General features: G+C 48.2%; 1 protein-coding gene across 4 annotated transcripts; it reads left to right on the top strand.

Annotated features, from left to right (window-relative positions):
• The first annotated feature begins 651 nt into the window (after nucleotides 1-651).
• LOC138242841 (GTPase IMAP family member 9-like) lies at nucleotides 652-19816 on the top strand. 4 transcript variants are annotated; one of them, XR_011191705.1, is made up of 11 exons: nucleotides 652-676; nucleotides 1594-1753; nucleotides 2069-2161; nucleotides 2915-2995; nucleotides 3162-3527; nucleotides 3774-3944; nucleotides 4049-4279; nucleotides 4441-4773; nucleotides 4897-5115; nucleotides 14313-15327; nucleotides 17845-19816. XR_011191705.1 is itself a non-coding variant. In XM_069198420.1 (11 exons), the coding sequence occupies exon 11, from the start codon at nucleotides 18208-18210 to the stop codon at nucleotides 18745-18747; it is 540 nt and encodes a 179-aa protein (XP_069054521.1). In that variant the 5' UTR covers nucleotides 652-676; nucleotides 1568-1753; nucleotides 2069-2161; nucleotides 2915-2995; nucleotides 3162-3527; nucleotides 3774-3944; nucleotides 4049-4279; nucleotides 4441-4773; nucleotides 4897-5115; nucleotides 14313-15327; nucleotides 17845-18207; the 3' UTR covers nucleotides 18748-19816. The 4 variants fall into 4 exon arrangements, 1 of the variants encoding a protein (XP_069054521.1); XR_011191706.1 differs by having other exon boundaries at nucleotides 1568-1753; nucleotides 4897-5321; XM_069198420.1 differs by having other exon boundaries at nucleotides 1568-1753.
• The last annotated feature ends 493 nt before the right edge of the window (nucleotides 19817-20309 follow it).

Genomic DNA, 20309 nt, shown 5'->3' with positions numbered 1-20309 from the left:
AAAGTAAACTATTTTTTTTGTTTAATGAATTTAATTCCTGTCTGTCGCTGTCGTTCTCCAACTTTTATGAATCGCTTCTCTTCACAGCCCGGTTTTTTTTTTGGAGATGTTATATCTGTAAGAAAAGCCCCCCGGGCTCCGGACAGGAGTCTCCTCCAGCGGAGACGCGCTCTGCTCTGTCAGAAAGAGCGCTGTGACGTCACAGACACCAGCCAGAGCGCCGGGATCAGAGAGCGAGACCGCTGGAGGGGCGCAGAGCGCACGGAGAGTTATTGATCACTTATCTATCGACAACCAATTAATTCAGCTGAATAATCGATTAACTTCACCGATTGGTGAGTACTGATTCTTTTCTTGACCCTGTTTTAAAAATTTAGAAAACAGTCAATACAGCCTGTATCGATCAATTAGGAATTGTATCCTAGAGCTAGAAAAGTATATTCCAAGTTGATAAATTTGTGTAGGCAACAGTTTAAATGTATTTTTCCACTGTTTACAAATCATAAGTATGGTAACCACGGCGACACGTGCCACATCACTGTGTCCGGCTAGGTCTCGACTTTGTCACAAAGAGTTGCGTGACGTCACGGACAGCAACTAGTACTAATGCTAGTGTATTCATGTTAATATTAGTGTGAGTACAACTTGTAGTTTTAATATTAATGCCAGTGTTCATGTGAGTATTAATGATGATAGCGCTACTGATTTTTTAATGCTAGTATTTATATTAATATTAGTGATAATTATAGAGTTACTGTTAGAGTATTTACACTAGTCGTCATGTTAGTTTTAGTGATAGCATTACTGTTATTAATAGTATTAGTAGTGTAGTAGTAGTTTGTGTCAGTTTTAGTGGTGATGACGATAGTGTAAGTCTTAGTGATAGTGTTACTGTTGTAATGTTAGTGGCATTTGTGTTAGTGTTAGTTATAGTGTATTATTATTAGTGTATTAACAGTGTTAGTGTGTGGGTGTGTGTCTGTGAGTATTTGGGTGTGTCTGTAAGTATTTGTAGTGACTATGTGTGTGTCTGTGAGTGTGTGTGGTACCTGTGAATGTGTATAGTGTCTCTGTGTTAATTTGTGTGGGTGTGTGTCTGTCAGTATGTGATAATGTGTGTGAGTTTGTGGGTGTAGAGTCCAGACCAATGTCCACAGAGCTGTTAGTGCTCTGTTTTTATCACTATTGCAAATAATGACAGCAGTAGTACTAGCAAGAGTATTAGTATCAGAATTAGTTTAAGAATTTGAAGTCATGGTCGAAGTAATAGCAGTAGCAGTAACAACAGTGGTAGTTGGATAATCCAAGCAGTTAATTCAGAAACTACAGTATTACACATTTAAACCCTATTATCTAGGCATGTTTTGTAAAGTGCTATGATGGTCTGGATTAAATGGCACATTATAAGAAAAAAAATGATTGATTGATTGACTGTGAGAGTGAAGTCTGGTCGAACTCGTTTGTCTAACAGAACTGTCCTGTCCACAGATAATAATAATAATAATAATAATAATAATAATAATAATAATAATAATAATAATAATAATAATTGCTTACACTTATATAGCGCTTTTCTGGACACTCCACTCAAAGCGCTTTACAGGTAATGGGGTCTCCCCTCCAACACCACCAATGTGCAGCATCCACCTGGATGATGGATGCTGAGATGTCAACAGAGGTGAACAGAGAAGATGTCCAGACCCACCAGATACTGGAGACAGGTTCAAGAGTCAGGCCCCAGACCCAGAAAGCTGTGAGTCCACTGCTGTTCTAGTTCATATTGTGCTTCTTCCTCTTCCTCCTCCTCCTAAAATTAAAACCCATTGCAGTAGCAGGGCTCTGCCATCCTCTCTTGGGGAAGAGAAGACTCTACATGACAGTATGTGCGTCTGTGTGTGTGTTTGTGTGTGGGAGTGTGTGTCTGTGTGGTGTGTGTGCTTGTGAGTCTGGTCCAGCCATTGACTGTAACAGAAGTGTGTCTGACAGTTTAGGGTCATCTTGGCCCATGATGATGATGATGAAGGTGTGTTTGTGTGCCTGGCTGGTAACTCTGTTTCATCCTCCCCAGCACCGCCGGGAGAGACTCACTCAAGACAAGAGAGGAAAGGACAAGCAGGGAGAGGGGCTTCACACCGATGCCTGGGGCAGATCCCAAAGAAATGTGAGTATTGGCTTCAATGACATGGTTGGGTAGCTTGTTCCACTCCCCCACCACCCTCTATGTACAGTAGTGCCTCCTGTCCTGACTGTAGGGTCTCATCCAGCTGTCTCTTGAGATAAACCAGGGAATCTGCTTCAACAACATGACTAGACTGCTTCTTCCACACCCCCACACCATTCTATGTAAAGAAGTGCCTCCTGCTGTCCTGCTCAGTTTTAAATGCTGTTTTACTACTGTGTTTAATACTGTTTGACTAAGAAAAAGCCTGTCCCAACACACATAAACTTGGTTGGCTTCTACTGGTGAGACTAAAGCAGTCAACTTGCTGACAGGTCTCAACAGAGACAGCTGTGACCCTGAAAGGTCAAAGAGGGGCCACCGATACGCTGAGGTTCTGAGCAAAGAATCTTCCAGAGTAAGACAACCAGTGTGTTCTGCTCAGGATGATGATAGTGATACAGATGATAGTGAAGATAATGAAGGTGGTCTAGATGATGATTGTCTTGATGAAAAAGCTTTTGATGATGATGGTGGACATGATGAAGAAGGATACGGTAATAAAGATGGTGAAGTTGATCATTTATTAGAATGGTGATGAAGATGATCTTGATGAAGATAGTAGAGATTGTGGTGGTGGAGGTGATGATGAAGGTGACACAGTCATGCCTGTGTGTGGGTGTGTGTGAAAGGGGAGGTGGGGTTGGGTCAGGTCTGCTGCTGTCATCTGATGGGACAGTATCTCTCCTCCTACAGATCATTAAGGAGACAATTGCAGACTGTCGGAGGAAGAGGGAGCAGACTCCCCCTTTGTCGCCCCTCAGGATGCTGAGAGCTGTGAGTCTGTGAGCCTGATGTGGCTGTGACATCTGTCAAACGTTTGCTCACAGCAGGGGACTGTGATTGCTGGGAGACAAGAGGCAGGGCCTTGTCCTCCTAGAGAAGACACTCTCAGTTTTCTCTCTGTCCTCCTCATGCCGTCTCTGTGCCCCTGTCCCCTCAGGCCAGCCAACAAATCACCAGGCAGGAGGCCAAGACCCAGCCATGGGACAGCTCGAAGTGCCCGGAGAGGGACAGAGGGACAGGCCATTGACCTCCTCCTTGGACATACCAATACTCCCTCATGTGTACCCTCTAGAGCACCCCCTCACCTACCTGCTGGCACGCCCACTCACCCCAGCCCGGCCCCAGCTGCCCTGTGGCGGCTCAGTGAGGACCTGCGGGTTGAGCTGGAGGGGCTGCTCTAGGTGGAGGAGAGCCGGGTGCGGCCCAGGGCTCAGAACACGATGTCCTCCATCCAGCTTGACTACCTGGAGCTGTAAGATGAGGTCCTTGCCGAGTTTGGATTGGAGGCTGCTTAGTGGTGTTGGTGAGTCCCTGAAACCCCTCCCCCTTGTCCAGCTCGCACTGCAGTACGCAGGGTCTGGGAGGATTCTCCTGTCCCCCTCAACTTTCCAAGATACCTGCTTCACCCCACTCAACCTGGTCCCCAGGAAATCTTCCAGATCCAAGGGGAGAGAGACAGGAGCTGGGCTGGGACTCCAGCTTGCTGTTATATATACAGGACATCTTGCCTGTTTCTCCCTCCCCTTATTCCCAGGATTTTCCCTTCCAGAGCACAGGAATCATGAAGCAGCATGACTACAAGGAGACACTGAAGTCCTACTTCGAAAACACAAAGGTCAGGTGTGACTGCTCCGAGGTGGACAAGTGCTTCCACCAGGTTGCAGCCAATGTCGATGTTGACCTCATCCTGCAGAGGTACCTTGGAGACGCTGTGGCCGAGGTCTGTGAAAAGCAGGTTTATTTTTTCTCTTTGTAGTAGTCTTAGGACAGTCTGACCTGCTGTGGGATTTAGCAGGAACAGAAAGGTCTTCTGTGTGTCTTCAGTCTCCACAGCCCAAGAGACGCATGATCCAGGTGGGCGAGGCTGTCGAAGAAAACAAGCTGTCGATCCCTCCCTCTCCTGGACCTTGGTGCCCCTGGGCCCTCCCTCTTCGATCACCTGTGACCCTGCTCAGCTCACTAAACTCCCTGCCGACTGCTCCATGCCGCCCCCATCAACACCCAGAAGAGCCCTCTCCTTCGAGGAACTTCAGAGCTCCTGAGATTCAGAAACAGGTGAGAAGTGAACAGAACCTCTGTCCTTGTGTAGAGTCAACTGGACACACAGTACAGACTCACCTGTACCTTATTACAGTCACAGTGCATATAGTGAGGGTATATTAAGAATTAGAAGTCAAGAACTGACCCCAGCAGCAAAGTCCTGTGTCTGTCTTCAGTGTCCAGGTCGAAGAGTTGTGCTTTCCAAGTCAGCCCTGAAAAAGATGAAGAGGACAACATGTCTACCTTTTCCAATCCTGACGCTGACCCACTACAGGTCATTGCCCCACTGTCCAGCCAGCTGCCTGTCCCCAGACCCCTCCCTCACCTCCCTCCCATCACCTCCCAGGAGAAGGCTGGGGTGCAGAAGACTAAGAAGAGGAAGAAGAGGCAGAGGAAGCAGGAGAGTCAGGAATGACTGAGCCCTGAAGACAAGCCTCCAGTTGCTGAAAGTCAGAACACAGGTGCTGAGACACCTAGAGGACCCTGTAGCTCTTGAGATTCTAAGAGAGGTGAGGAGGGAACTTTTACTGTAGTGTTCAGTCAGTGAGTCTGTATTAAACTCTCTCTCTCTCAGTGCAGTGTTAATGTACTGTAGTGTCCAGTCAGTGTATCTGTTTTAACACTAATTCTAGGAGAGGAGACAGGAGAAGGAGGAGGAGGACTGGAGGAAGGTGCTGGAGAAAGAGAAAAGGAGACAGGAGAAGGAGAAGGAACAGAGGAGGAAGACTGAGGAGAAGCAGGAGAGGAGACGCTCCAAGGCAGCAGATGAGATGAGGAGGACCATGGACAAGGAGGAGAGGAGACGCTCCAGGGAGACAGAGGAGAACAGGAGGGAGCAGCATAACCACGAGGTGAGATGGGAGAAGAAGGAGCAGAAGAGGTGGAAGGCCTACGCTCAGGGGCTGGTGAAAAGCCTGCAGCAGGAGGAGGAGAGGAAGCAGAAGGAGAAGGAGGAATGGAGGAGGAGGAGAGGATGAAGCAGCTTGAACTTGAACTTGAACTTGAACTTGAACTTGAACTTGAACTTGAACTTTATTGCCATATGTAACCGATGCTGGTACAGTGGAATTCTTACTTACAGAAAGTCTCTCGATTGTAAAACAAGTGTAAAACAAAACAAAGTGCAAACAGTGCATCAAGACAATGTAGAAACAAACAATAGACAATGTGCAAGTAAACATGTAGACAGTTTGAATGTAAACAATACAGACGTGTAAACAATGACTGGAGATGTGCAATAGATAAGAAATCATAAAGAGGTAGATGGTGATGGTGTAGGTGTGGTCCGAAGGGGATGGCTAAATGTGTTCGCCAGTCTCACTGCTTGTGGATAGAAGCTATTGAAGAATCTAGTGGTAAGTGTCCGTATGCTCTTATATCTCTTGCCTGAGGGCAGTGGGGTGAAGAGCTCATGCCCTGGGTGGTGACTGTCCTCTGTGATGGCCAGAATTCTACCACGGCAGCGGTCCTCATAGAGCTGTTTAATCTCGGTGAGACCGCAGCCAATGATCTTCTGGGCCATATTGACCATTCTCTGCAGTGCCTTTCTTTCTCGCGAAGAGGTGTTGCCATACCACACGGTGATCCCGTTGGTGAGGACGCTCTCGATAGTGCAGCGGTAGAAGTTCACCAACACATGTATTGGCATCCCCCATCGCTTGAGGCACCTCAAGAAATAAAGGCGCTGCTGAGCCTTCTTCATGATAGAGTCAGTGTTCACAGTCCAGGTTAGATCTTTAGAGATGTGAATTCCCAAAAACCTAAAGCTGGTGACTGTTTCCACTTCCGTTCCATCAATACTGAGTGGGCTGTGAGTGTGTGGCCTGTGTCTCCGAAAGTCCACTATTAGATCTTTCGTTTTCTTTATGTTCAAGTCCAGTTTATTGCTATGACACCACCTAAGCAGCTGTACAACTTCATCCCTGTAAGTGGACTCGTCATCATCACTGATCAGTCCTATTATAGTGGTGTCATCGGCAAACTTGATGATGCGGTTATTGCTGTGTCTTGCTGTGCAGTCGTGAGTAAATAGGGAGTACAACCTTGGACTCAGACAGCAGCTGAAGGAGGAGAATAAGAAATGAGCAAAGGAGGAGAGTTTGGGAAGAGGAGGAGAGGAAACAAGCAAAGGAAGAGAAGGAGGGAGGAAACTGTTGGAGAAGCAGGAGAAGAAACAAGCAAGAGGAGAAGGAGTGGGGAAAAAGAAACAGATGAAGGAGGAGGAGGAAAGGATGAGAGTTTTGGAGAAGCAAGAGAAGAAACAATTGAAGGAGAAGATGGAGAGGAGGAGAAGAAGAGGGGAATCTTGGAAAAACAGGAGAAGAAACAGATGAAGCCGGAGGAGAAGAGGGGGAAAATTGTGTAAAAGGAGAAAAAGAAACAGATGAAGCAGGAGGAGAAGAGGAGGAAAATCATGGAAAAGGAGGAGATGAAATGGAGGAGAGTTTTGAAAAAGAGGAGGAAAATCTTGGAAAAGGAGGAGAAGGAACAGATGAAGCAGCAGGTGGAGAAGAGGAGATGGGAAGTGGAGAAAGAGAAGAAGAGATTGAAGGAGGAGAAGAGCAGCCTCTAGGTAATGTCACGGAAGGATTGACTGCCGAGGATCGGGTTCCTATGCGGTGCTTTTAGGAAGGATAAGTGCTAGACAAAGGCATAGTCAGAGTAATAGCGAAGTCCAAAATCCAGGTAGGCGTGTAGAACCGTCGATGTAGAATCAGAAGGCGTAGGCGTAAAAGAGGAAACAGGAAGGGATCATAATCCGGGAAGGCCTTGAAGAGGCGTTGTCGTTGAATCAGAAGGCAAAGGCGTAATCGAGGAAACAGGCTTGGGTCAGGATCCAAGAGAGCACTGTAGAGGCGAAGGTACGAAATCGGGAGGCAAAGGCGTAGTCGAAGAACAGCAGTGTCTAGGTCAAGGGGAGAAACAATAGCGAAGGAGTTGGTCAAAACAAAGCTCAGTGAGAGAATCTCAATTCGTGAGCACTGACAGGGCGTCTGGTGAGGGTTTAAATAGAGGACTGATTGATGCATGCACGTTTGGTATGGGGAGAGCTCGTGGGAATTCGGGAGCGCTTGCCTGCGTGAGAGTGATTTGTGACAGTACCCCCCATCTCAGGGGCAGCTCCGGATGCCATAGATAGAGGAGGAGCACGGGAGTGAAGAAAGTCCGAGATAAGGGTCTTGTCCAGGATGTCCCGTTCAGAGACCCAGGTTCTCTGCTCAGGACCATAGCCGAGCCAGTCGACCAGAAATTGTCTTGAACCCCTATACCAACGACATTTGAGGATCTAATTGACTGTATAGGTGGTGGATCCAGCGATGGAATGAGGTGGAGGTGGATGAGGTTGCGGCCTGGAGAGGGGTGACCTGTGGTAGGACTTGAGAATGGAAACATGAAAGGTGGGGTGAATGCAAAGGGTGGGGGGGAGAGCCAGGTGGAAGGTGACTGGAGTGATCTGGGAAATTACCCGGAAGGGACCAATAAATCTGGGCCCCAGCTTGCGGGAGGGTTGATGGAGAGAGATGTTGCGTGTTGAGAGCCAGACAAATTGCCTTCTGCTATGTCTGGGAAAAGACCTTCTGTGCCGATCCACGAAGGTCTTATAGCGGTGTGAGGCTTTTAGGAGGGCGCGCCGGGCCGTTTTCCAAAGCTTCTTTAAGGAAGAGATATATAATTGGATCGAGGGAAGGTCCGTGTCAGAAACCAGCTTCCGGAGGAGCGAAGGTTGATAACCCAGGGAGCATAGAAAGGGAGACATGCCAGTGGCGGAAGAGTACAGGGCGTTTTGAGCATACTCGGCAGCGAGAGACAAACTGCGGACCTCGATCAGAAACAATGTCCTCAATCCCGTGGATCCCGTGGAGATGAACAACCTGCTGTACAAACAGGTTGGCCATTTGTTGGGCAGAAGGCAGGGAGTGGCAGGGAACGAAATAAGCCGCCTTGGAGACCTGTCAATGACGACCATAATAACCGTGTTGCCCTGGCTCCTGCGAAGGTCCGTGAGGAAGTCCACAGAAATATGAGACCATGGCCGTGCGGGTACTGGAAGGGGTTGGAGAAGACCAGCCTTTTGGTGATGGGGTGTTTTAATATGAGTGCAGGTGGGGCAAGCTCTTACGTAATCCGAGACATCAGCCCTTAGGGAGGGCCACCAGAAGTCCCCAGAAACAAGTTCCAGAGTTCGGCGGACGCCAGGATGACCCGCATGACCTGAGAGTCATGAGCCCACTGGAGAACAGCGGAGCAAACCTGATCAGTTACAAACAGCTTGTCAGAAGGGCACGAGGGTGTGGTCCTTGAGGGCATTTCGGATGAGGTGCTCGATGTTGGGACAGACGGCAGCGATGATCTGGTGAGAGGGGATGATGGGTTCAGGAGGGAGTTCGAGCTCCGGTGGGTCAAATAGAAGTGAGAGGGCGTCCCCCTTGATATTCTTAGAACTGGGGGTATATGTCATGAAAAAGGAAAAATGGGCAAAAAATAGGGACCATCTGGCCTGGAGAAAATTAAGGGGCCGAGCAGACTGGACAAAGTACAGGTTGTTGTGGTCAGTGAGAATGGTGAATGGATGTTGAGCTCCCTCCACCCAATGCCTCCATTCTTCCAGAGCAAGCTTGATGGCCAGGAGCTCTCTGTCTCCCACATCGTAGTTAACCTCAGCCAGGGAGAGGCGCCTGGAGAAGAAGGCACAGGGGTGGAGAGTAGTACTATCCCTGTTTCGCTGAGACAGGACAGCTCCAACACCATGGGCAGAGGCATCAACCTCCAGGACGAAGGGCAGCAAGGGATCAGGATGACAAAGGAGGGGAGCCGTGGTGAAGAGGTGTTTCAAACGTAGGAAGGCACGATCAGCCTCATTGGTCCACTTGCCCAGAGTCGGACCCTTATGTGTGAGGGTGGAGATGGGAGCGGCAACGGAGCTGAAGTCCTGAATGAAACGACGGTAAAAGCCAGAAAATCCAAGAAAGCATTGAACCTGCTTCAAGTTCCTGGGAGTTGGCCAGTCCATAATGGCAGCCGTCTTGGAGGGGTCCATCTCGATGCCCAGAGGAGGGATGACATAACCGAGAAATTGAACAGTGGAAACATGGAAAGTGCATTTTTCCAGCTTGGCATAGAGGCTGTTCTTTATGAGACGTGTTAGGACCTCCCTGACATGAATGACATGCTCCTGAAGGCTACTGGAATAAATTAAATTATCATCCAAATAGACGAGCGTGTACTGGTGAATGATGTCCCAGAAGATGTCATTCATAAAATTCTAAAAAGACGAACTGTAGCCAAGGGAAACCAAGAATAAGTGGGAGTGAAGGAGAGTGGAGGAGGAGAAGCTGAATACATTCCAGGTGGGTGGCACCAATACGCAGGGAGATGGGGATGGTCTGCCACTCCACCAATCCTGGAGAGAGGGAGGAACCATCGATGGACTGAATGCAGATGGGAGGGGAGACGGGCAGTAAGGGAATCTTCAAGGAGGCAGCGAGTCCAGAATCTAAAAAGTTTCCCGCTGCACCTGAGTCAGCGAAAGCAAAAAGAAATTCCCAGAAAAGCCCAGCAGGACAGTCCAGAGGCAGAAGGGTTGAGAGAAAGGATACTGACCTTTGGAGGGGGACAGACAAAACGAAGGGTCACACCGGACAGGAGGCTCGGAGGTGGTCGGAACCCCCACAATAGAGGCAGCGCCCCTCTGAAAGTCGGCGGTTGCGTTCCTCCAGAGAAAGACTAGATGAGGAGGGCGTGAAAAGGTGCAGCAGGAGTGGAACCGGGAGTGGTGTGGCTGGAAGCAGAATGGAGCAGGAGGCGTTCGGTCCTACGTTGCTGTAGGCGGACATCGATCTTGGTGGCCAAGGAAAACAAAACTCTCCAGAGTCAGCGTGTGGTAAGGGAGGAGGGCCAGGTGATCCTTAAGTTCCTCGGAGAGTCCCCCATGGAACTGATGGATGAGGGCTTCTGGGTTCCAAGCGAGCTGAGAGGCCAAGACCCGAAAGTCCATCACATATTCCTGGAGGGGACGAGTACCCTGCGACAAGGACAGACGCGAGGCGGCAAAGTAAGAAGACTCAACCTGTTCGAAGGTGGCCGTCAGAGCTGCCTGGAACTGTGCTAAGTCCGAGGTTTCTGGGGCATTCCTGGCGAGAAGGCCTGCAGCCCACTCCATCGCCCGGCCAGAAAGGTAGACCACTATAAAGGCAGCGCGTTCGCGGTCAGTCGAAAACAATCCGGAAGAAGGTTAAAAGCCATCCAGCATTGCGTCAGATAAGCCTGGCACATATTCGGTGTAATGTCGAATTGGTCCGGTGTGGGAGGAGGCAGGGGACAGGAGGAGGTGACTGGAACTGGGGGCTGAGTGGGATTAGACACGAGTGGGAGGTTGGGAAGCGAGTGGCTGAGGGGGGGAACTGGAGACCAGGTTAGTGAGATGTTGGAAGGTGGCAGTGAGCTGATCCAGTGCCTGGGAGTGCTGGGACAGGAGAGCCAGGGGATTAAATGAGCCCGCGGGGTCCATCTTTGGGCTCACGATTCTGTCAAGGATGGACTGACTGCGGAGGATAGGGATCCTATGCGGGGCTCTTCGGTAGGGGATCTTAGGTTTAGAATCGATAGGCGAACGTGTAGTCGGGGAAGCTAGCTGAGTCCAAAATATGGGTAGGCATAGTTGGAGCATCGGTACTGAATCGGGAGGCGAAGGCGTAGTCGAGGAAGCAGGCAGGGTTCAGGAACCTTGAAGGTGTTGTAGAACTGTCGGTACAGAATCAGGAGGCGGAGACGTTGTCGAGGAAGCAAGGCAGGGTCCAATATCCAGGAAAGAGTAGTTAGGGCGTCTGTACTAAGTCGGGAGCCGAAGACGTTGTCAAGAGGGAAGGCAGGGTCAAGATCCAGGAGTCAAACAATAGATTAAGCAAAATAGCACTAGGTGCAGAGCTCAGGGAGAAGATCTCAATCGTGAGCAATGAATAGGGGTCTGGTGAGGGTTGAAATAGAAGAGAGGTTGGTGCGTGCATGTTTGGGAAGGGAAAAGCTCGTGGGAATGCGGTAGCGCTTGCATGCGTGGGTGCGATTTGTGACATATGGTCAATATACATGTGATTTATAAGGTGACTTACAGCTGAGCTTGAAGTTTAAACACTTGTGTTTTTTTTCTCTTTTATAGTTTCTTGAAGGTTAACCCTACGCTGATTTTTAAAATTCGAATTTAATTTATTGAATATTTTTTTTTTCCTAACCAGGAGAGGGGTATTTTACACAGTAATGCACAGGCAGCTGTGACTGTGTGTACTACAAGCTACCTTGTCTGCTGAAACCTTCTCTGTTTGATGAGTGGAAAAAAATATCAGATAAATACATCATGGTTTCATGCTGTAACAATAAAATGTGAAAAAGTCCAAGGGGGGTGAATACACTGGCACTTTACAGCCTGGCCAGTGCTCAGCAAGCACTGCAATATAAAACATAAAAGTCAACATCTCTTTGTCTGAACATAAGAAAGGTTACAATCCACAGAAAAAACACTGTAAGAGAAGGGGTGTTGACAACGACAAGCACACAGTATGTATAAATATAAAAAAGTCCTGACTGCTGGTCAGTAAAGATCCCAGGACACTGTGTGTGACAGTAGGGGTGTGGACCCCAGTGTCCCGACTGCTGGTCAGTACAGATCCAGGACACTGTGTGTGAGAGTAGGGGTGTGGACCCCAGTGTCCCAACTGCTGGTCAGTACAGATCCAGGACACTGTGTGTGAGACTGGGGTGTGGACCCCAGTGTCCCAACTGCTGGTCAGTACAGATCCAGGACACTGTGTGTGAGACTGGGGTGTGGACCCCAGTGTCCTGGTCAGTACAGATCCAGGACACTGTGTAAAAGAGTAGGGGTGTGGACCCCAATGGACACTGTGTGTGAGAGTAGGGGTGTGGACCCCAGAGTCCTGACTGCTGGTCAGTACAGGTCCCGGGACACTGTGTGTGAGAGTAGGGTGTGGACCACAGTGTCCTGACTGCTGGTCAGGGGTGTTGTTTAGTGGGGTTTCAGTCTGTACTCCCTAAAGTGTCAGGGTCTGAACTAGGAGACGACAGGAGCTGATTTACTTTCACTTTCTCCTGTCAAGAGATCAGAGATCGATACTGTAAACTCAAGCTGTCTGAACTGTACTAAATATTTTAATTAAGTGTTTATTTCAGGCAAAAATGATTGATGTAAAACCTGACTGTTTGCTGATGGTATTGGATTCACACTATTAGTATTCATGATGCTCAGACACGCTCAAATAGAATAATTTCCTGTTTGTTGCTCAGAGGCCGTGTTTATTGTATAGTTGATAATACCAGAAAGGAAGCAGTACAGATTAACAAGAGAGGAATTTATTTGGCCCATAATTAGTAATGATTCCAGGTTTTCATGCAGCTGTTTCTCCTGTGCTGACTGGAGGAGCTCATCAAGCTGTGTCTGGAGAGAAGCCAGGGTATCGGCTTGTTCCCCTCTCTCACGCCCCTCCTTGTACAGTAGAGCCACCCAAACCTGATTTTAAGTATTAGTGTTGCTTTAGGTTTCAATGTTAGTTCTGAGGAACTCTGAGTTGTCAATATCTAACTGGTCTTTAATGATGACTAACTGTCTCTGAGGATGTTGAATATTTTGTATATATGAGGTTCACTATCTTTACCCTGTCAGTGTAGGACAATCCCTTCGAACCAAAGAGACTCAGTTCCTTCAGCCTGTCACTGTGGGACACTCCCTTTAGACTAAAGAGACTCTGTTCCAACAGCCTGTCAGTGTGGGACACTCCCATCAGACTGAAGAGACTCAGTTCCTCCAGCCTCTCAGTGTGGGACACTTCCTTCAGACTAAGGAGACTCAGTTCCTTCACTCTGTCAGTGTGGGACACTCCCTACGGACTAAAGAGACTCAGTTCCTTCATCCTGTCAGTGTGGGACACTCCCTTCAGACTGAAGAGACTCAGTTCCTTCAGCCTGTCAGTGTGGAACACTCCGTTCAGACTAAAGAGACTCAGTTCCTTCAGCCTGTCAGTGTGGGACTCTCCCTTCAGACTAAGGAGACTTGGTGCTTCCAGCCTGTCAGTATGGGACACTCCCTTCGGGCTAAAGAGACTCAGTTCCTTCAGCCTCTCAGTGTGGGACACTTCCTTCGGACTAAGGAGACTCAGTGCTTCCAGGCTGTCAGTGTGGGACACTCCCTTCAGACTGAAGAGACTCAGTTCCTTCAGCCTGTCAGTGTGGGACACTCCCTTCAGACAAAAGAGACTCTGTTCTTTCAGCTTGTCAGTTTTACTGTTTTTAAACTAACATCATGCTAATTCTCTTCAGTGTGGAACACATGAGATAGTTTTTAAGCGATTTGACATCCCTTAGTGTTGAAACTATACAACACACAGGTTTCCCAGCCAGGTGGTTGAGTCCCAAACATTTCTTTATGAAATGTGACATTTTAGACTCACTACTGAAGAATCAGGATGGACTGAATGATTTGACATTTTTTATGTATCTTTAAAATAAGGTGGTATAAAGGTTCATATTACATACAGGAGTACCATATGTGTCTGAATTGCCATTGGACACTCAGAGTTTTAGTAGGACTCTACAGTGCCCTCCAGAATTATTGATGCCCTTGGTAAAGATGAACAAGGAAGGCGATGGAAAAAATGTCTTTGTTGTTTATCAGATGAGAGAAATCTAACCTTTCAGTGAGGTTAAATTATTCTAAGAAAAAAATCCTTATGAAAAATAAACATGTACTATTGAGAGAACATTTAAAAATAAAATACATATCTTGTATAAATTGTAAGAATACAGAATAAGAATGTTGTAAGAATACAGTTTGATTAACATTAACATTAACAGAGCATTTTGTGTACTACAGAGAATACACAGAAATATAATCTCAATAATCTGTGTTCGTCCTCTCTCACAGGGCAGGGACAATAGAAAAGATATAGAAAAGTTTTTATCGTAAATTTTAAATGGGATGAATAGTGAAAATATTTGTGATAAGAACTTTATAATGTAAATAATCTGTGATCTTTCTCTCTGACAGGGGAGGGACAGGCTGATTCCCATGAGGCACCACACAGTCTCTCAGAGATCAGGATCGTGCTGCTGGGGGAGAGATGGTCTGAGAAGAGCTCAGCAGGAAACACCATCCTGTTCAGAGAGATGTTTGACACTGAGAGAAGAACTGAGAAGTGTGTGAAGAGACAGGGTGAAGTAGCTGGGAGGCAGATCACTGTGGTTGACACTCCAGGCTACTCCTCTTTTCCATGGATAATAAGGACTGATCCACAGCATGTCAGACAGGAGGTTGTGCGCAGTGTGTCTCTGTGTCCCCCAGGACCCCACGCCCTCCTCCTGGTCACTCCTGTGACCTCATCGTTCACAGAGAGAGACAGGAGATTATTGGAGGAACAACTGGAGCTTCTCAGTGAGAGAGTCTGGAGACACACAATAGTGCTGTTCACCTGGGGGGACACACTGAGACTTACAACCATTGAGTGGCACATTGAGAGAGAAGGGAAGGATCTCCAGTGGCTGTTGTAGAAATGTGGGAAAGAGGTATCATGTTCTCATCAACAAGAACAGGGGCGACCACACTCCGTTCACAGAGCTGCTGAAGAAGATAAAGGACATGGTGGCAGGAAACTATGGGCTGTACTTCACTACTCACATCAAAGAAATAAACACTGAACTAGAAAATATATATTAAACAAAAGGAGGAGGAGAGACAGAGAAAGATAGATGAGCTGAGACAGAGGTTGGAGGAGAGACAGAGAGAGACAGAGGAGCTGAGACAGAGGGAGGAGGAGAGACATGGAGAGAGACAGAGGAGCTGAGTCAGAGGTTGGAGGAGAGACAGAGGAGCTGAGACAGAAGTATGAAAGAAGGGAGAGAGAGAGAGAAGATGAGCTCAGACAGAGGTTGGAGGAGGAGTGGAGAAGAGAAGAGGAGCTGAAGGAGAAGATGAGAAAAACACTGAAGGAAGAGGAGCTGGAGAAAGACAGAGGAGCCCAGCCTGCCTGTCAAGAGGAGGAACAGTATAGACATCCCTCCCACCAGTGAGTGTGATTGATGCTGTATTACTGAGTCACTGATCTTACTGGTCATCAACTGAGAGATTCAACCATCTTGTGTCCTATTAGGAATTAAAATAATACTGTGCTCCACTCTGTACTGTATGACTAACACAGTGGCACACAGATCTGTATCTGTTTAAATCCTCTGTGCTTTAATTAAACTGTTTTCTATCAGGGAGATTAGATTTAACCCATCACACAGCAGCTCAATCTCTGTAATCTGTCCCTTAAACTGTCTGACCAAAAATCAATCAAGGTTTATTGATCAATGCACGAACAGTACAGCACACAGCGGTGTTGTCGGCATTGAAATGCTATGTCCGCGAGCTGGTTAAAGGCTCGTTAAGAGGGATAGAAGAGTTGGAGGACAGGAATTTATAGGGGTTAACATTAGGATACAACAAATGACACAATTGCAATTCACAGATTGTGAAGAAGTAACACAAGGATAGGAGGTATTTAGGTGTCCTGACAGTGGTAGGGTACAGGGTAGGAGGTATTTAGTGCTCTTCGTAGGTGTCCTGAGAGTGCCAGTGCCCCCTGTCAGTTCAAGGAGGTAACTGCAGGTGTCTGCTGTGGTTGGCTGCTCAGCAGTCTTACTGCCTGGGGGAAGAAGCTGTTCTGACACCTGGTGGTCTTGGTCTGATACTTCAGTACCGCTTTCCAGATGGTAGTAGAGAGAGCAAGTTGTGTTTAGGGTGACTGGGGTCCCTGAGGATGGACATGGCCTACTTGAGGCATCTAACAGAGTAGATATCCTCTGTGTTCAGTAGTGCAGCTGGTAGTGTTCTGAGCCAGTTTCACCACCCTCTGGAGGACCTTGAGCTTGTGGGTGGAGCAGTTACCACACCAGGCAGTGGTGCAGCCGGTTTGGATGCTCTCAGTGGTGCTCCTGTAGAAGCTGGTCAGGATGTGTGACGGCATGCTGAACTTCTTCAGTCTGGGGAGAAAGAAGAGGCGCTGTCTTGTCTACGGGAATGGTTAGGTGGGTCCAGGTCAGGTCGCCTGTGATGTTGACACCTAGGAATTTGAAAATGTGGACCACAGCGGACCCGCTGATGTGAATGGGTGCATGGTCTGTTCCTCGATGCTTCCTGTAGTCCACGATCAGCTCCTAAGTTCTGCTGGTGTTCAGAGAGAGGCTGTTGTCCTGACACGCTGCTGTCAGCGTTTCTACCTCCTCCCTGTAGGCGGACTCATCACCGTTTGTGGTCAAGCTGATGATCGTTGTATCGTCTGCAGACTTGATGATGGAGTTTGTTTTGTTCCTGGCGACACAGTCATGGGTGAACAGGGAGTAGAGGAGAGGGCTGATTACGCAGCCCTGGGGGACGCCGATGTTCAGGGTCAGGATGGAGGATGTACTTGTGCCGACTCTCACCACCTGCGGTCGGCCTGTCAGAAAGTCCAGGATCCAATTGCAGAGAGGGGAGCTTAGTCCTAGGTCCTGGAGCTTGGTGATGAGCCTTGAGGGTACGATGGTGTTGAATGCTGAGCTGTTGTCAACAACATTCTCAAATACGTTTCTCTCGTCTAGGTGTAAGAGGGTAGTGTGTAGAGCAGTGGCGATGGCCTCCTCAGTTGGTCTGTTAGTGTCAAAGGCAGCTCTGAAGTCCAGCAGGACAGGAATGGGGGAAAGAGCACATCAGCAGATCATTAGAACCCCAGACAAGAGCTGTTTCTGTACATCAGTCTGAAGGACTCGTCACAGCTTGTCTGCAGATCAGTGAGTCTGACTGAACAGCAGCAGCCTGTTGTAGAATCTGTGTCAAACAGGGTGAGATGGAGAATTACAGAACTGCCTGGAGTCTGAATTCTGCTTTTTAACAAAGTGGTCAAGACTACAGGTCTCAAGGTTGAAGGGACAGTTCCTGACCAAGAGACACCAACAATGAGGAAGATAATAACAGCAGCTCAGCATAGCAGTGGGAATGTGGTACCAGGAACATGAGGTTGAGTTTATTCCAGGTGCTGACAGGTGCTGAGAAGCATTAAGCCTGTTTCTCTCTTCTCATCCTCTGAAGTAAAGACACGGTGGACTCTGACTCTGGGTGTGATCAGTTTCAGAGTGAAATACCAACAGGATGATTGCACTGGACTGCACACTCTCCTAGAGTGCTGTTCTTAACTGGATTGAAGAGATTATCTCTCCTTTTTCAATTAACGTCCTTCTACACTCTGCCCCTGTAATAGTATGACTGCTGTTATTTGAAGGCCAGTAAATGAACACAGATTTTTAAGATTTTTAAGATTTTTAAGATGAAATTTGAGTCACTGGAAAAAAATTCTGACATGAATGAAAATCATGAGCATCAGGTAAAACTTTGTAGTTATCATGATGCCCAAGACTAATTCCCAGATGTTTACGTCTTTAAGTTTCTTTCATAATGACTTTTAAGTTTTGACTTTTGAGCAAATTGGTCTCCTGTTATCTGTGGAAAGCTTGTTCTCCTCTCATGTGTATCCTCCCCGATGCTCCTGTCTCTCCTCCTGTTGCAGTGAGACCCAGACTCCAGCCCCGCCGCTCTGAGCTGAGACTTGTGCTGCTGGGCAGGACTGGTGCTGGGAAGAGCGCAGCAGGAAATACCATCCTGGGCTCAGAGGAGTTTCCCTCTGAAGCCAGCAGCTCCGTGGTCACAGGAGAGCCGAAAGAGGACAGGACACGTGTCAGGGAGACAGGTGACTGTGGTGGACACTTCAGACTGGCTCCACACTGGACTGTCTGAAGATGACAGGAGACGGGATGTGGGGCTCTGTGTTAACCTGTCTGCCCCGGGGCCCCACGCCTTCCTCCTGGTGACCCCGCTGGGCCGATCCACAGGGGAGGAGAGGAGGACACTGGAGACAGTCCTGGAGATATTCATGGAGAGGGCCCTGGAACACACCATGGTCCTGTTCACCCACGCTGATGATCTGACCAGCAGGACGCTGGAGGAGTCTGTGCACACAGGCAGCAGGGAGCTCCAGAGGCTGCTGGAGAAGTGTGGGAACAGGTATCACGCCCTCAACAACAAGGACAGGGGCAGCACCCAGGTCACAGAGCTGCTGGAGAAGATAGAGGAGCTGGTAGCAGGAAACAAGGGCAGCTACTACAGCACTGAGATGTACCAGGAGGCCGAGTCCCAGATCAGACAGAGGCAACTGCAGATCCTGAGGGACAGAGAGGAGAGCAAACAGAGGGAGGAGGAGAGTCTGAGGGAGAAGCACCAGAAGGAGCTGCAGAACTACCTCCGCAGGACGGAGCAGGAGATCCAGACACGAGAGGACAAGATCAGAGCGCTGGAGGAGCCGATAGCAGAGCTGGAGGTGAAGCTGAGGGAGGAGAGGGATGAGGGGAGGAGGAGAGCGCTGGAGGAGGAGCTGAGGAGAGAGGGGAGAGAGAGAGGCTGCAGAGAGAGATGAAGAGAGTAAGAGAGGAGCAGGAGAGGGAGAGGAGAGAGAGACAGGAGATACACAGGAGGGAGATGGAGGAGCTCAGGCAGCACTATGAGGAAAAGGCCAGAGAGGAGGCAGAGAGACCCCTGGACCTGGTGCAGCAGCACCTCAGCACAAGAGCAGTGATACTGGGAGCAGAACTGGGGGCAGCAATAGGTGCCCTAGCAGGAGCCTTGAGGGGCCCAACAGGAGCAGCAGCAGGAACAGTGATAGGAGCTGCAGCAGGAGCTCAGATAGGAGCTTTACTGGGAGGAGAAACCAGAGCAGCACAGACTCACACATTTGAGCAAACACACCCCGCAGACACACACAGCCCACAGACATACAAGAGCACACACAGCCCGCAGACACAATCAGCAGACACACACAGTCCACAGACACACAAGAACACACACAGCCCGCAGACACACAGGAGCACACACAGCCCGCAGACACCCAGTGAGCACACACAGCCCGCAGACACCCAAGAGCACACAGCCCGCAGACACACAAGAACACACACAGCCCGCAGACAGTAGAGAAATACAGCAGAGAGACTGAGGAGTTGAAAGAGACTGTAGAAAGATACAGAATAGAGATGGAGGAGCTCAGGCAGAGTTATTTGAGTGACAGAGAGATACAGACAGACACTGCCGCAGGTCAGTCGCTGATCCACACAGTCCTTCCCAGCAGGAGAGGAAGAATGGATACTTCCTGGACACAGAGGGAGGACTTTCCACTGAAACACTGATCTCTTCCTTGTAAGAGATCTGACTCACTGAAAACCTGCCGTTAGTTTCCAATGGTATGAAAAGTAATTTAAAATTAATGTTGTATTTTTATCTTTTTTGTATATGATATATGATGTATGTATATAATTCTTATTGCACTTACTTATATAACAGTATATATGTATATAGGTGTAACAGCAATATTGATACTCAGATGTTTATATTCAGTTGTGGTTCATCCAGTGTCTTCTTCCTTCACAAGGATGAGCATGGTGGGGAACTGCTGTCTGTAATGATTCTTAATAAAGCAAGTGTGTTTGTCCTGATGAAGACTCTGCTGCTGAAATGCTAACAGTTTATTAAAGATATATTTTGCAGTGTAGAGTGTGTGTTCAGTTGACTCTATTGCTCACAGGGCTTTTCTCCAGACAGCACCTCTGTAATTTTGGGGTGTGCTTTCTTTCCTGTTCTCTCTGTATTGTGGCTGCCCTGAACAGCACCCCAGTTCTTTATTAAAGTCTAAATTATTAGTTTAAATTGAAAAACCTTGGGGTGATTCGAACAAACTGCAGTATGTCCAAAATTCAGCAGCCAGAATCCTGACCAGGTCTAGTGCAAATGATCCCATTACTCTTATCCTGGAGTCCCGGCACTGGCTTCCTGTCAAATTCTGTGTGGACTTTAAAATCCTCATGCTCACCTATTGTATAAGGCTCTGCATGGCTTGGCACCTCAGTACCTGTCTGAACTATTATCACCCTACTCCCCACCTCACAACCTTCACTCTTCTAATTCTGGTCTCCTAACTGTCCTCCAAGC

This window comes from Lepisosteus oculatus, chromosome 14 (genome assembly GCF_040954835.1).
Source record: "Lepisosteus oculatus isolate fLepOcu1 chromosome 14, fLepOcu1.hap2, whole genome shotgun sequence".
Taxonomy (NCBI): Eukaryota; Metazoa; Chordata; class Actinopteri; order Semionotiformes; family Lepisosteidae; genus Lepisosteus; species Lepisosteus oculatus.
Note: the sequence above shows the minus strand (reverse complement) of the source record. Positions and strands in the feature narration are given on the sequence as shown.